Source organism: Stegodyphus dumicola, chromosome 10 (genome assembly GCF_044657685.1).
Source record: "Stegodyphus dumicola isolate Sdum_Otavi_A_Nest chromosome 10, ASM4465768v1".
Taxonomy (NCBI): Eukaryota; Metazoa; Arthropoda; class Arachnida; order Araneae; family Eresidae; genus Stegodyphus; species Stegodyphus dumicola.
In genome coordinates, this window is record NC_140777.1 from 86188018 (window position 1) to 86204912 (window position 16895).

At 33.2% G+C, this 16895-nt stretch overlaps 1 protein-coding gene across 1 annotated transcript in view; it reads left to right on the forward strand.

Annotated features, from left to right (window-relative positions):
* The first annotated feature begins 2426 nt into the window (after nt 1-2426).
* The window catches only part of LOC118192072 (glypican-6-like), a 419518-nt gene continuing 405049 nt past the window's right edge, over nt 2427-16895 (forward strand). Inside the window, exon 1 of the mRNA XM_085825209.1 lies at nt 2427-2859. Coding sequence (XP_085681335.1) covers nt 2640-2859 — 220 coding nt within the window. The 5' untranslated portion in view covers nt 2427-2639. The remainder of the gene's footprint in view (nt 2860-16895) is intronic.

The following is a 16895-nucleotide window of genomic DNA, read 5'->3' on the forward strand; positions in this document are numbered from 1 at the left end:
GAGATATTTTTTTGTAAAAAGTTATAAGGTATTTACTCCCTCCTTCCAGCATGCCTTCATGGTGTAACGGTGGCACACTCGGCACGTATTCGAGAGGTCCAGGTTCGAGTCTCGGTGAGGGCATTGTTTATTTTTCCCCGTCTCCAGCGTCGAAATAACCTAATGACTCTTCAGTGGCAGCCAAACTAAAAGATGGGTGATAATAATTCGTCACCAGGATGTGGCGATTGGGTCCTCTCATCCCCAGTCGCCCTTTAAAAAGAAAGTATATAAGGTAATTTCACCTCCTTTCAGCCAGCCTTCGTGGTGCAATGGTACCACACTCCACGCATATTCGAGAGGTCCAGGTTCGAGTCCCAGCGAGGACATTGTACATTTTTCACGTTTCCTGCTTCAAAATAACCTAGTGATTCTACTACTAGGTATATAATATTTTGAAACACCCATGATCCAAATATTATTTCAGGATCTCTGATTCTACATTTAGCTTTATTATAATTACTTACTATTATTACTTTTTTAAAAACCAAATAAAACTGTGGTTAATCCTCGCTGAGATTAGGAAGTGTTTATGAATATCAGCTGATTTTATAATTTTACAAAAATTTCTCGCTCACATACAAAACTATTTCAGTTTTAATTTTTGTTACCAGTGAAGATCATCAGTGCAGATTTATTCATGTTGTAAGGATTATGTTTATTTTATTAACATTTGAAGTTTAAGTTAAAGTGCCTTTCCTGTCAAATTCTTAACTTCAACTTACTACTTCCGGCTAGAACGTAGTTTTGGAATCACTCTGATTACTTAATGAGGAGGAACGGTACTTAAACCGCGAAGTCTACTTGCAGAGTTAGAGAGAATCAGAGTTTCTGATTTACGCGCGTCTGCCTTTTGGCCACTTTCTGTCTCTCAAAGCTGTTATTACGCTCGGCCGTACTCAGGCCTTTGATAAGCTTCGTAGTCAAATAGAGTTAAGCGGCCTACTCGATTAGAATCTTGATAGCTTCGGCTATATTTCTTTAGTTAATCTTAGTTTTAGTTTAATTTTTAGTATCTTAAGTTCAAGCCCAAGTGTCGGCTTTGATTGTAAACTCCAAGACGGAGTTTTGTTAAATCTTATTGGAATAATAAAGGGTTAGTTACCCTTCCATCTTGTTGTTTCTTGTTACACGAACTTCAGCGATTATTCGCTGACAATAAAAAGGTTATTTTATAACCTTCTCAAATCTTTGTCATTAGCTTCAGAAGAAAGATAATTCGCTCCAAGTCTGTTATGAGTTTGAATTCTACGTTATATTGTAAGGATTTTAAGTTTTAGTAACGTATATTTTATTTTAAATCTTTGCTATCCTCTCTTAAAAGAGAGAGACTTTTCGATGCCTTTCTTTACAAATATTTAATGTTTTTAATTAGATATATCATGAATTAAATGCATTTTTATTTAAACCAATCAGATTAAAAAGTAAAAATGATAATAATAATATCCTCAAAAACTGCATTTGTTGCTCTTAAATAGCCTAAGCTAAGTTATTAATTAATAACAGACAGATTAAATTTGAAAGATAAATATCTTACATTTTACCGAATAGCAACGGATTCGAATGAAAAGTGAAACAAGGTAAAATTCGTGTTTCTAAACTAAGTCTTGGCTAAAGAACTAATACTTTTAATTTGCCTTTTCGCAAGCCTCGTGCGCAAATGACTAAATGAAAAAAAAGTGCGTGTCTGTATTTTAAATAATAATTCTTAATAAATTATAAAAGTGCAAGTCCCTCCACATTATACACATAATATTTTTGAGAACAACGTTGACAAATTCGACTGATTAAGAATGTTTGAAATGTATTTTTTTACTTCCAGATTCGATTTCTCCCCCCGTTCATTTTTATATATTTGTTGATTGTAAGCAAAAGAACACCAGGAGATCAATCAAGTTAATTTCACTCGCTGTAAATTTGAAGTGTGTTAACTAATCGTTTAAAATAACTGCTTTAGTTGGAAATGCTGATGAATATTTATGTTATTTGCGTCGAAAAGCATAAAATTAGCTTCAAAAGAATATCCGAGTGATAGCTGAAGTGTGGGAAAACTATGCCATTCATGCAGTAGTATCGCCATCTGGTGATAAACACGCAAACTAAAATCTCTCAGGTCGTCCTCCAATGGCGAATCAGATGGCAGCTGTTGAAGCAATTGCGTGTTCTTACGTTCTCAAAACGTAAATAACATATATTACATTTAAAATATGTCAAAAAAATATCATAATATCTTCAAAGATTATAACAAAAACATATTTTAAATTAATTATATTTCGTTAAAAGATAGAAGTTGCGAAATAATTATATTTTAATGCTGCAGCAGGGGGAAATGGCAAAAGATAGAATAGCCAGGCAGCATTGTCAAAATGTACTGCTGATCTGGATTCAATGCAAGTGGAAGGTATAAGACGTGTGATAGGTGTTTGTTCTTGCGGTGGCCGAAACGACATGCGAAAAGATATGTTTATTTTAAATTAAGGCCAACTATCTACTTCTATATCTTATTCCTACCGAAGTCTACAATCGAATCAGTTTCTTCGCATTCGAAATGAAAAAGTAATCATCTCTGAAAGCTGTTTATATTTGACAAGTGAACAAGCATGTCGTCTAGCATGTGGATAGCCCAGAATCTCAATAGTCTTATGTGTGTTGTAACCGCATATTTATGTTTCTTAACATACACCGCAATAGCCAGCGGTGTTTACAGTACGATATCAACAGACTTGAAGAACACTAAAGAATTAACTTGTACAAACGTTAAATATGCCTATACTGAAAAAGGTTTTGGCAATAACGAAGTTCCACTTCAAGCGATATCAGGTAAGATTTTTTGCTTTATTTCCGTAAATGTGCAATTAAATAATGTAAAAGTGCGATGCCATTACGTATAAATAAATGAAGTGGAAAAAAATTAGGAAAATAGTTTCTCTTAGATTGTAAGGAAGAAAAAAACATATATTCGTTATGAAATTCATATTCATTTATTTGCTTTTGAAAATTTAAATATGCCTACAATTGTTAATTATAGATTAAAATTTATAACTGTTAATGATAATTAATGATACTTTTTATACAAGTATAAGAAATATTATTTTATACTGGCTTTGTTTTTTTCAAGGTGATTATTAGCATTTGTAACAGGTTTTACGCCACCAAATCTAAATTAAGTATTTGGTGAATATTCAGTATTTATATGCTGAAGTAAATTGCTCATATTCTTTTTGCTTTTTTCGGATAGTTTGAATTATATATTGTTGACTATATAATTCAAACTATTCGAAAAAAGCAAAAAGAAGTTTGTATGATGATGATAGGGGAGAGGGACGGGAGACCCTCAGTCCCCCCCCCGGGGGTTCTCTCCCTCAAAATTGGGATGGAAGTAGAAATTCAACCTCCTTGAGGCCTGGCAGCCATTCTTCCATGAAATACATGGACAAGACAACATGGAGAATAAACAGAAAATTGCTTGAAACTCCCTTAAATCGTGAATGAATTACTTTAAGTGTCAGACGACGATAGTTACTGAGGAATAAAAATATTTATGAGTTTTTATAAATGTATCATCCTATATTTCGCGTGTGTTCTTACAGATTTTATAAATAGGAATTGATTACTTTCAAGACATATGAGTATAATAGTGTTACTAAAGGAATTCAAAAAGTTTCATTATGGTTTCTAAAAATCAACCAAAGTTTCGTTGAATATTTTAAATTGTAGCGAGAAACAGATTTTAAAACAATTATGAGCAATTCTTTGATAAAAATAAATATAACGTGTTCCCTAATTTTTTATTACAAATAAGGGAAAAGATCTTATGATAATGAATTGTTTTTCGTTGCCTGGAATGTGATTTCGACATAAAAATTATAGGCTTGGATTTATTAAATAATGGCGAAGGGGAGAGATGCTTTCATAGAGGATTTTCTGTAGTAAACTGACTCGTAATAAACTCTGTAGTAAACTCCATGTTTAACTAAAGTCACACATGGAGAACCCAGCAACCAACCCGTTTGCCCGAATTTGAGATCAGTCGAACTTAGTGGTCTTATCCGCTGAGCCGTTGGTAAGTGCAAATATTATAGTATTAAAGTTTTTGTTGAAATCCTTGTGGCGAATGATAGTAATGAATCTTAAATCGATCATAATGAAAAGTTTTTTTTAAATAAAATTTTATTTTTTGTATTTTTTGTAATTTTTAATTTTAGATCAAATTTTCAGCACTGAAAGATATCGGTGTTTTTGTTTACTTATATGTTTAATGTACCGAAGAATTTTGCGCAGTTAATTTTTTTTTTTTTTTGAATTTTAAAGCATTCATATAAATTTGCTTTTTAAAAACAAGATAAATAGTTATTTGATTGTCCAACAGAATAATTACACTAGTTAAAATTCCTGCCTAAAATTTTTGAAATTTATCTTAATGAGGCAGTTTAGAATAGTAAAATAATTCCAAAAACATACATTAATATTTAGTCAAATGTTTCTAATGGTTAGATTCTTCCTTAAGTTAGTAAAAAGTTAGGAATAACAGATTTACTCATTCTACATACATTACTTAAAATTATTACGCGCGGGAGTTGGCGAAAGCGGCATCTAATGAATACTGCCAACCGGACGATAGTATGGCGAAAATCTTAATGCATGTCGTGACGAAAGCCCTGCGTCAAGGTGTTGGTCATGCTATCGTCTGGTTCGTTAACGTATTTTTCAAATTATCGCAGGATAATGTTTATCAATGAAACAGTATGGCTTTAAAGCAGCAAGATTGCCGTTTGAACAGCGATGAAATATTTGCAGTTTAAATGCGAGGTAAAAGGCCATAGTTCTGTAGGCTTTTCATGGATGCCAGAATTGCAAATGGTTAAAATAGACAAACGAAATCAGGAGACAAAATGGATGCTGATAGGATCGCTATAGACAGTCGAAGGCAGTCTGATTTCTGATTAAAAAATTAAAAGCTGTAGATAACGGCAGTAAGTAGTAAAAGAGTTGATGATACGTATGTTAATAAAGAATTATAGGTAGATACTGATGTTAAAAACGTTCTAGGCTTTCCAAAATTTTGGGTATTGTGTTAAATCATGCCATTCTCATTACAGTAAGCATGCATGTATCTACACGACTGCTATAATCACATACACCAAAACAAAATCGATTCTAGGCGAACAGGCTGGCTGCATAGGCGTTTTCGCGGTTTCACCCGTGTCGATACGAGGCTATTTCTCAAAGTCCGATGCAAACGATAGTTTTTTTTTTTTTTTTAATTATTTATTTATATAATTTTTTTTTAAATCAGCAACTTTAAAAAGAAAATGTATATATGTACAGCATAATGTATAAAAATAATTTTTATTTAAATTGTAAGTTTAGACTAAAATAACGGTAATGGTAGGCTTAATCTTAAATACGGTTCCAGAATCTAATAGTTTATAAATGTAAATTTGAATAAAAAATTTTTTAATATAAAGTTTATTTAATTACTTGTACTGGTTAATTGTGTTACTGTTACGTTTCCGATAGGCATTGCTTCCCCCCCCCCCACGAAATGCTAATATAGATTCCTCGAACACAAAATGGTAACGTAAATAAATCTCAAGCCACAAAAGTTCCGCGAATTTTACTTTATTTCTCCCGCGATAAAATTATTGCACATTTTCCCTCTTCTTTTTTTTTTTACCTATTTTTTCCCGGCCTACGATTTATAAATTTCTATGTACAAAGTATAGATACTAGATAGCAAAGTACTTCATTGTTGAAGTACGGAACGGTAACTGGCATCTTAAAGTAAAGAATGCAATGATGTTTGTACTTCTGTCTATTTATGTGCTAAATTTTTTAATTACTAATTTTACGAAGTTTGTAAAATAAATCGAAAATTGGGGAGGGGGGAATTCTGAAAACCTTCAGATCTTATATTACGCCCAAAGGGGCGTTTTTTAACGTTTTATGGGCTGCCTTTATTTATTAAATATCACGATCTTCGCACGTAAATCATAAAATTCCAATAATATCGCAAAATAAATTTAAAATGAGCGTATCTTTAGAATTTCCGATACACAGTCTCGCGCGCTGGAGATAATTTCCCCCCCCCCCGTACAGTGTTGCCATTGCTCGCTTTGAAATCGTTTTGTTAATCAGAAATTCGATATAGTTTTACAAAATATGAAACAGATAATAAAACAAATTCCAAATTCGGGATTCCAGATAGCCAGATTTGGGTGGAGACGTACGTTATTCAAAATTTGACGTCTCTATCTGCCTTTCCCCCCCACAGAGCGAGAAGCATGCATACATTTATGCAGATTCTTCATTATTTAGTCAGTAATCCGCAGATGCCAAATCTGCTAAATAAGGTGGATGGTTGCGAATTCTGAAAGCTGCTTGTTGAGAATGGAACTGCTCAACAAAAATCAATTATTCTATTAAAATTCTTCAGGCATAACGGTCCTTAATAACAGTGCGGCACGTTTATGCATGTCGACCGCTTTAAAATACAACTTTCGCTGTTCTAAGAGACAGAAATCTCCATAACAATAAAATCAACCGAACCCTTTCGTATGTCACATCACCAATATGAAGATTTCTGTCATTTCGAACAGTGGGCAACTTGCATGAGACTGCATCACTCCTACACCGGGTGCCATTGTGAAGAGCCCCCCCCCCAAGTCCGCTGAATTCTTTTCAAAAATCTGCGCGTTGTTTCTTAAAATATGGAATTCATCGTCTGTTTCTCTAACATGGTCAATTATCCCTTTCCAATCAAAATGACCATCATTATGAGCTTTGCTTCACCTTTCTGAAACGAAGTTTTTGTAACCCAAGCAGATAATAGCCCTCATTTCCATAAGCAAAGCAAAGTAAATGTTCAGATCCATAAGCAAAGCAAAGTAAATGTTTATTTGAAAATAATCAGGATTAATTCCCGCCTATAGCAAAACTTCACTGCTGTTCTTTCGAATCTGTGACAGCAAATGATTAACGGCAGAAAATTCTATCAGTAAAGTAGACGGTATTTTAGAAGAAGTAGTTTAGATATCATAGTAATAAATGCTGCCAATTATCGTTTGGCAGGTTTGCTGGAATTTTTTTTAGGCTTTAAAACTTTATCAGTCACATACAATTTTTTAAATCGCTTTCAGTATTATTTTTATTAATGAAATATATTTGTAAAGTTAACTCGTACCTCACCGCAAAGTTGACGGTCTCTTGTTTCGCATAATTCTTCTGTAAGCATAAATAAAATTATCTATAAATCTTAATCGACTATTGCTATAAAACATTTGTAAAGCTGTATTCTTTAATCGCAGTGCAAATAAATGATACTTAATGTTTCAGCTATGAAGTATTTCAATGGAAATACTTGATAATTATGTTTTCTTCTCAAATTATATTCCTCTTTATTAAAATATTTTACTAAATTAATAGCTCACCAGAGCATCAAGTTACCTTGCTAGTAATTAGTGCACGAAAGAACGTGTAGCGCTTAATTAATCGCTGTAACCTTAACCATGATGCACTAAGTAGAATAGTCTTGGGAAAACGATACACTGTGGTAAATTTTTGAGCACAGGATCTTGCAGACGATGTGAAACTACTTAAATCACCGGAGAGGCAGGTTTCACTCAAGCGTAACAACCACCATTTGCGTTAAAACTTGATGTAAAATAGCGAGAAAGTTTGTTTTCTTGTTGCGTTTATTTTTCAACTTTGCTCAACGATAAAGTTACTCGCGGGATAATTTGTTGTCTTATCTCTGTCGAATTTTTAATCTTTGTCATGTAATTTCATGTGGAGTTCGGAGATAAAAGCATCTGTCTCTTTAACATTGTATGTTTATTCTTTGATGTTGAGTTATGGTTTTCTGTCGTATCGCTCCTTTGATTATGTTTATTTTATTATTACGACTCCTTCGAATATATTACTTTTAATTTAAAATAAGATAAACATATACTTTGGATGATACAGATTTTGATAAAATTTTTGAGTTCGAATTACATTCCAAATTCTACGCCAGTCTAAGGTTTATTTTTTCGGTACTGTTCGGTTTCGAGGGTCGTAAAAAATCGCCAAACTATTGTTGATGCCAATGCTGCCAAAAATAAAAGCGGCAACCCTAATAATTGCGGCAAGAAAGGAAGTATAATAGTAAATAACTATTTAAGATTGATGTTTTAATTTAGATGAAAGGTTAATTTCATATAATACTTTTTTATTAATATAATTTACATGAAAAAGGCTAAACATTACTGAATGGAGGCATAAATGTAAATAACTATTTCAGATCATTATTATAATTTATATCAAAAATGCTAAACATAACTGAATGGATACCTGCATCGCTATTTCGCTACCGACTTATCGCGGATTTTTGTCAATTTTCTTTTACTTTTTAAGTGAATATAGGTCGATGTGTAAATAGATAAAGTCAAGGGTGTGCGCAGTGCCATATTTGTGCAATTCTAAGATTTTTTTTAAAGTGAAAATAGGTCGATGTGCACATGGATACCGAGTATGTGCAATTCTTAAAAACGCGTCAAGCAGTGGGTGATTCCGCACTTTACCCAAAATTCTATTGCCGACTTTTCGTCATGGGCAATTCCCAAATTGTTAAATCCATAGGATATCAAAGAAGGATTTAAAATCAAAAAAATGATTTAAAAATCAAACTAGTATTTCAATGGCGTCTTAAGAAATATAGAACTATATAAACTTATTCATTCTGAAATCAGCGCGTACGCTAGATTTGGCGCGCTGTTAAATGATTACAAGATTTGGCGCTTTTGCGCGTAAATTTTCGCTTCAATTTTTTTACGGCCCTTGAAACCGAATAGTACCATTTTTTTCTCTAATATCAGGTTTTTTAGATAAAACATCCTTAGAAAGAGAAACATCAGTAATCCTCGGTATGTATCTCTTTCAGTTAGATTATTTTTTGGTCACATAAATATTTATCCCTTTTGGTTTACTTTATTATATGTTTAGCATGCTTTTTCTGCCAAATTTTAATGCAAGCATAGAAATCAGCTTTTATTATTATACTAGCTACGGCCAAAGCAATATTAAAAGTTCTATGTACTGAAAAACTGAAAATAAGCTATTAATTTAATGTACTGTATACAAAGTTGCTAATTGCGACCAAAGCAAAATTTGTGACTTCTATACACTGCAAAGAAAGTGCATAAAAAAAATTTAATATGAATGAAATCAGTTCATTTTTTCCAAGCAACAACCAATTCGTAAATCTGTTGTCAAACCAAGAAACTAAATTCTATCTATAAAATGTTCGACATACATGAAATCGCATGCTTTCTTCCACGTTAAAACATGATCTTATGTAATAATAATATATTTAATGCTAGTTAATACAATTTTTATTTCATATTTTGTGAAACTTACGAATTTTTTATTATCAAACTCTACGATTTGAAAGCGAGCAGTGGCAACACTTTTCGAAATAAAGCAGAATTTTATCTCTAGCGTGCGAGACTTGCCACTCGGAAAAATGAGAGCAAAAATTAGCGTCTTTAGAGTTTCTAATCAGTGTATCAGCTGATTAAAGTTGTACGAAGATGAGAATGATCGAAAGAGATGATGACGCAAGCAGACACGCACGGATTTTAATAGTATAGATTTTGAACTTCAGTACGAGACAAACCATTTGTGATAAACTACCAAGTACGGTAGACATTTTCATGCTTGAAACTACCATAAGTATTAATAATACAAAAAGTGTTGTGTGTTGTCACAAAATACGCATAAATGTGTATTATTTTTATGTTTCATAAAATTAAATAAGGTACTGGGCAAAGAAAAATCATAAATATTTGCCATGTAAATAGATGAACTTTTCTGTATCTCAGTTACCCGGTCGCATTACTTGGGATAGTCAGGATTCTACAAAATTGTACTGTTTAGAATGCATCACTGATGTACACAAACATATTTTCACAACTAATTATTATTAAACGCAAAATATTTTCAGGCTATAAGAGGCTGTGACTGAAAATTGTCTAATTTCTTTTATTTAAAAATAAATAAATAAATAAAATTCTGAAAGGTTTCAGATTTTAAACTACGTCCAAAGGAGCGTTTTTTCAACATTTTGTGTGTTACCTTTATTTATTAAATATCATGTTCTTCGCACTTAAACCATCAAATTCAGTTTAACAGCAATATCGTAAAGTAATTTCAAGATGAGCATATCTTTAGAATTTCCGATACACGGTCTCGCGCGTTGGAGATAAAAATATTTTTTCTATACAACGTTGCCATTGCTCGCTTTGAAATCCTTGAGTTTGTTAATCAAAAATTCGTTAAAGTTTTACAAAATATGAAATCGATAATAAAACAAATTCCGAATTTCAAATGTGGGGTTAAACATGTCCTTATTCGCAGGAGGATTACGTTATTCAGTATTGGATGGCCCGAGGTACCGTTATTTTATCACAATGTGAGAAACATACATACATTTTATGCAGATTCTTCATTATTTAATTTCTTTAAATATAATACAGGCCGATAGCATTTGGTGGCAACAATTTGAAAAGTGAAACAACGCTTATAGTGATCACTGTGTTTTGCGTTGATTCACATCAACGCAAAATGCCAGAATGAAATTATTAGTGCTTCTGAGCAAATTGTCTCTTTGGACTAAAAATATTTTCCTTCATTTTTGCTGCTGGTGCCATTTTTTTTCTTTAAACTTTTCAACTAGTTTGTAAGTCTGAAAATAAGATAGCGTAGAACATTAACTTATGAAGCATTTCCTGATATTACCGGTTTGATCAGATGTAAAGAATACTTGCTTTAGATCACTTTATACGTACCCAAACCGAGCATCGAGTCAGATAATTACTCAAACCGGAATAGATCTGCTTTAAATCTGAAAAATAAGCAGCTGCTAATGCATCCTGCCTGCCAGGTAATTCAAAAACGAACGCATTGATCTTGTTGATCCAGGTGTTCAAGTCCACAAATCTCCGCTGCCAGGTTGTCTGGATTACGTAATGCTACACCACAGCCCGAGGTTAATACCTTTAAACATAGAACTATCACGCAATTGTAAGATTATTTCTTTCAGGCATTCTGTGTATATTATCTTATTTTAATTAATCTGGCTAAGTGTTCAAAATGGGCTATTAACAAGCTCGCAGAAGTGTTTAGAATTCATATTTCTTTTCTGAGTTTCAATTAACAGGATATTGCGATGGGGCAATTCTAAAGATTCAGATTGTTTAATTAGTTTCAAATCTGTTATCTCTTTCTCGTGTTTTGCCGTAATTAAATAATCCAATCTGCTGGTGTCAGTGCTGTCATAACTGCAACGAAGTCCTAACAAACATGACTCTTCTTACTGCTTTGCAGATTCTAATGAACCTGTTTGCCAGTTAGTTTTTCTCAAGGTTAAATACACACGCATCATTAAGTAGTATTCTGAATCCTTAATTTTTTTTGTCAGTGTTAATATGGGGTGCTACGTGATTTAAATTAGCTATTTCGTATACCACACTTGTACAATAGCCTACCCTTTTTTAAATGTCCCCAAGTCTAATTGTATTAGCTACCTCTGGGCAAAATCATTTAACAGAAAACCTATTTTGTAATCATTTTTATATATTGTAGTTTATTGAATATTGTTTTCGAATGAATGAAGTACTATGACTGTATGACTATTTATGATCTAAAATATCTAAGCTATTTGAGATATAAGTCTATTAAAACAAATTTTAATACTATATTTAATTTTGGGGGGGGGCGCTAAGCTATAACTTGTGTAGCTTATACGTAAATCCTGCAGTGCTAGGTTCCGAGGATATTGCAGTTAACAAGATCATTAAACTTCAGTTTTTTGTGAGGTTTAAAGCAGCTGGTAGATGGCACTAGGACGCTGACAATTGTTAATAGCTTATCTTCAGAAAGACAGGAACTTTTGTCTATACAGTGTTTGATTCTATGTTATTTTTCGATTGTGAAGTATAAGCATTCTGCCTGTCATGCACTGCATATGCTACAATTAATTCACATTGGTAAATCATAGAAAATGATAAAGATTCATTGAAAATTCTAAGTAAATGCTGTTGAATATGCAGCGCCTGTGCAATAACATATAATTGTAAATTCGTAAATCAAACTATTGTAAGAGATGAAAGAAGATTAAAAATCGAAACTAAACATCCAAAGTGTTTTAAAATTTTAAAAAAAATGCTTCTTCTTAGTCTTTAAAACAGCATATTCTTATTTATATGGCTTTCATACTTATTTATTACAAAATATTACGAATTTTTAACATAAAAATATAACAGCTTTTTAAAGAAAGAAAAAAAGAAAAAAAAAAAAAAAAAAAGGCTTACGCAAATGTAGTCATGGAAAACTAAAGGTAACAACTTTTTAAATAATTGTTACCACACAGCAAATCTTAATAACTACACAAGAACATTAAATCATGTTGCCACTCAGAAAATCTTAATAACTACACAAGAACATTAAATCATGTTGCCACTCAGAAAATCTTAATAATTGTATAAAAGCATTAAATTGTGTTCCCGCTACACCATCACAGAACAAGGATCACATAAGTACTAAACCGAATATAGAATTCAAGATTAATTATCTGCGATTAGTAATTGCTTTGTCGCATTGGTTTTTATAATTGTGCCAAAATATAAAATATAATAACAGCAAAGCTAACGAGATGCGTCTATGTGTAACTCAAATTAAATAGTAGCTGTAATTTTGCAATTGAGATAAACAGTTCTATTAGATGAATGTCTGTTTGCGTCCCTGAATTTATTTTGTATTACTTTTACAATCTAGTTATCTTTTATTCCCCTCCGCGCCTTTTTTTTTTTTTTTACTTGGGCAGCAGATGCCTTACTTGTGTCATTCTCGGCATAGCATCCATAAAACAGTAGATCCTCTATAGAAAACATTAGTAGATCCTCTATAGAAAACATTAGTAGATTCTCTATAGAAAACATTAGTAGATCCTCTATAGAAAACATGGTACGTCAGCTATTTTACTCTTATTCATCATTTTCCTTCAACATTGCTTACTTCTATTTATGGAAAGTAATCTGTTTTTATCCCCAAAAAGAAGTTACGAGGGAAAAATGGCTAATCTTTAGAATATGGTAACAGGTAGTTTGGCCGACATTTTGGTAAGGCGATAAAGGTTACTAGCTAGGACTTTAGCAATAATCTGAGAAGTACATAGTTCGAATCACAGATTGTTTTGTCTCAGAGAAAGGAGAGATCATGAGACATGTCATGTGACATTTTCCGGAAAATTCCGATCATGATTTTAACTAATTAGCAGCGAAATTGTTTCTAAGCGTTTAAGTGCAGAATCGCCCACTTATTTGTTTGGCGCTTTTTACTTTGTGTTCATCAGATCCACTCTGGCTATGATGATAGTGAATTTTTTTATTATCCAAAAATATAAGTTATTGTTTCACGCAGTAAATAATATCTACTACAGGAAAGTTGCTTTTAAAACTACCTCATGTAAAAATCTTAGTTACTCTTAATTACAGTTTTTGGACTTCAAGTAGTAAAACATATTCTGCTTTGTCAGTATTTTCCAGAATATCATAATAAACGATAAGCTACCTCGAAAGTGAGTTGCTTCTGTTACATAAATGATACATTTAAAATGTGATAGAAAACGCCTTCTGCTAGTGCAAGTGTTATGCTCAATGAAGTATGCTAATTGTAGTCTACAAAAGACTTGTATAATTACAAAACAAGCTATCGCACGGAATTTTAACCTGAAGGCAGTTTATTTTAACCCAATTTGGATGGATGGACTGGATTATTTGGATTAGAGCAAAGCACACGAAAACTATCTGTTTAAGGGAAAGGATGCCTTTGTGGAAGACATTTTGAGAAAAATCGGCTCAAATTCAAGTTACGCATAAGAAAAACCGGCTAATCTTTGGAATATGGTAACAGGTAATTCGGCGACATTTTGGTAAGGCGATAAAGGTTACTAGGTAGGACTTTAGCAATAATCTGAGAAGCACACAGTTCGAATCACAGATTATTTTGTCTCAGAGAAATGAGAGACCATGAGACATGTCATGTGACATTTTCAGAAAATTCCGATCGCGATTTTAGCTAATAAGCACTTAGAAACAATTTCGCTGCTAAAGTGCAGAATCGCCCACTTATTTGTTTGGTGCTTTTTACAAGAGTAAGAAGAATTGGATTTTTGTCAATTTTCTTTGACTTTTTACGTGAAAATAGGTCGATGTGTACATAGATAAAGTCAAGAGTGTGCGCAATGCCATTTTTATGCAATTCTGGGATGTTTTTTTTAAGTGAAAATGGATACCGCGTATGTGCAATTCTTAAAAACGCGGGAAGCAGTTTGCGATTCTGCACTTTCTCCCAATTTCGCACCTAATCTTCGTCATGATTAAGCATTTTTGTACCGTAAAAGTTCTAGTATAAGCTTAATTCGGCTAGCATATTGTTGGAAAAAATGTAGAGTAAAACAAAACAAAACAAAACAAAAAAAAAAAAAAAAACATGCCTTTACTTTGTGAAAACAAAATGGCGTCCAAAAGAAAACTAGCAAGTTGCTGTATCAGGATTGGTCGCCAAAAAATCGCCAAGTTACCATAATGTAAAGATTCACCGGAAAAATATTTATAACGTCTTTGATTTGTATATTGATAAAATTATTTTGCTACTAATGTCATCTCTATTGCCTAAACTGCTTAACTAACGACAGACAAAACCATTTCACTCGCTTTGATTCTTCAAGGAACCCCTTTTTTTATTTGTCTGCAGAAAGAATACAACAATAACATAAAATTTCCATGGCGCAAGGGTTTGTCAAATGGCTGGATCTTGCTGTGACACTTGTAACCAAACAGGATTTCCATTCCTTTAACTGTTTGGCAGAGGGAGGAATTTCTGATTGCGCATGCTTTTGTGCAACAAATGACAAATTGAAGTTAAAAAAAATGTTTCACATAACATTGTCATCAGATATATATACCTAGCCTTCTTTTTCATCCTTATCTCCCCGCCGCTGAAAATCGTTGCATGCCTTCCTTTCGCCCGTACTCTCTCTTAAAAGACGGGAATGTGAAATAAAAATAACTAGCTGTATGATTATATGTAAAAAAAATAAATAAATAAATAAATAAATAAATAAAATAAAATAAAAAACAAAAATGGTAAAAAATAATAAATGCGTTTAGTAGTCTGTTCGTGATTCTGGTCTAGGAGAAGCTTGGTGTCTTGTGGGCGTACTTTTTGGGACAGACGGCAAACTCGCTCATGTGGGGCCAGAACAAAATAAAAGTGGTGGCTTTTCATCCCTCCACACCCATTCCAAGGAGGCGAGCAGTATGTAATGAGGGTGAATAAGAAGATTTGGGGTTGGCGAATGGAGGGTAGGGAAGTATTCTATAATCTCAGTCTGTAGAGGACTGTAAAAAAAAAAAAAAAAAAAAAAAAAAAAGAAAGGAACTGTCTTTTATTTTGAAGTAAAATAATGAGGGTTTTGCCTTCCGTTTTCCCAACTCGCCTCCCTCAAGTTTCTGATCATTTCCGTGCTGCTTTCCGGTAGAAAATGATTGATTGGGATAAGCCGATAGACGTAGTAGACTTCAACTGCTGATATGGAAGAAAAATCTGAAGTAATCAGTGTTGTTTGATTTTCCGAAACTACTTCGTTCTGTGCAACTAATTTTAAATTTGAAAAAGATGGCTCGCTTCAGCAAAGTAAAGATTTAATAATGCTCTTTGTAATAAAAGCCATCTAAATTTTGAAGTACAGATTTTGAAGTATGATGGTACGTTACATTGTAGAATTTGCAATCGAAAAGCAGATTGGAACAGTGCTTCCTTAAGTCATTCTGAAAAACATATCTTTTTAGGTAATTAGTGTTACAGTTTTAGAGATATAAAATATTCTTTCACGAATGCTGATTCTAGATTGATTTCAAATTTTGCAAGGATAGGCCAAAAGGTATCTTTTGGATAATGAACTAATGTTTTATATCCGTTGTTAAATAAGCGGCTTAACTATAAAAATGTACTGCCCACTGGCATACGTAAATTGCGCTGCTATAAACTCAGCACTCAAGTTTTATGTAGAGTTTCTCCCCGGCTCGAATCCTGGAAAAGGTATGGATTGTCTTTGCTGAATGGGACACTTTTGTCCCATCAGATGAGCGGTAGTAGGGAAAGAGGGGTAGGAGACCATCGGATCCGTCCCTTTAATGGGCGTTGTCCTTCGAAACTGGGAGCAAAACTCGGCAAAAGTTGTAATGTAAGGTTTCTTAGGCCAGATCAACAACAGGCGCTCATTACTTCTTGGCCATGATAAATTCCATGAACCTGATCAAGCGATCGTCTCAGACCAGGAGGATTAGAAACGACAACTGTGAAAAATGTTTTGCAATGTGTTCAGTCATTTGTTTCGCAAATTGTCGATGGAAAATAAAGAGTTAGAACTGTAAAATCAATGGATGGGTTAAAAACAAGGTGGTCTTGTATAATTTCAGCGAGTTGCAATGACTCAAGCTTTGCAGGATTAGCCAAAGAAATATGCATTAATTTGTATGATGATAACTTTGTATGAGGTTGGAGATGTACTATTCGAATATGTTAAAGCAGGATTATCATTGAGAATTATTGTTCATGGAGTTTTTTAAATTCGTGAAAGATAGGTGAGCCTTGATTTCCGCACCTGTTGTGACTGGTTACTTAACACTTTACCGACCGATCGCCTATTAACCGGCTTTTTTTCGCCAACGCCTACTGATACGCAGTCGCATGGACCTCCGACCTAAGGTTCTACACCAATCAGAGTTATATGTCCATGCGATGGAAAAGAATCT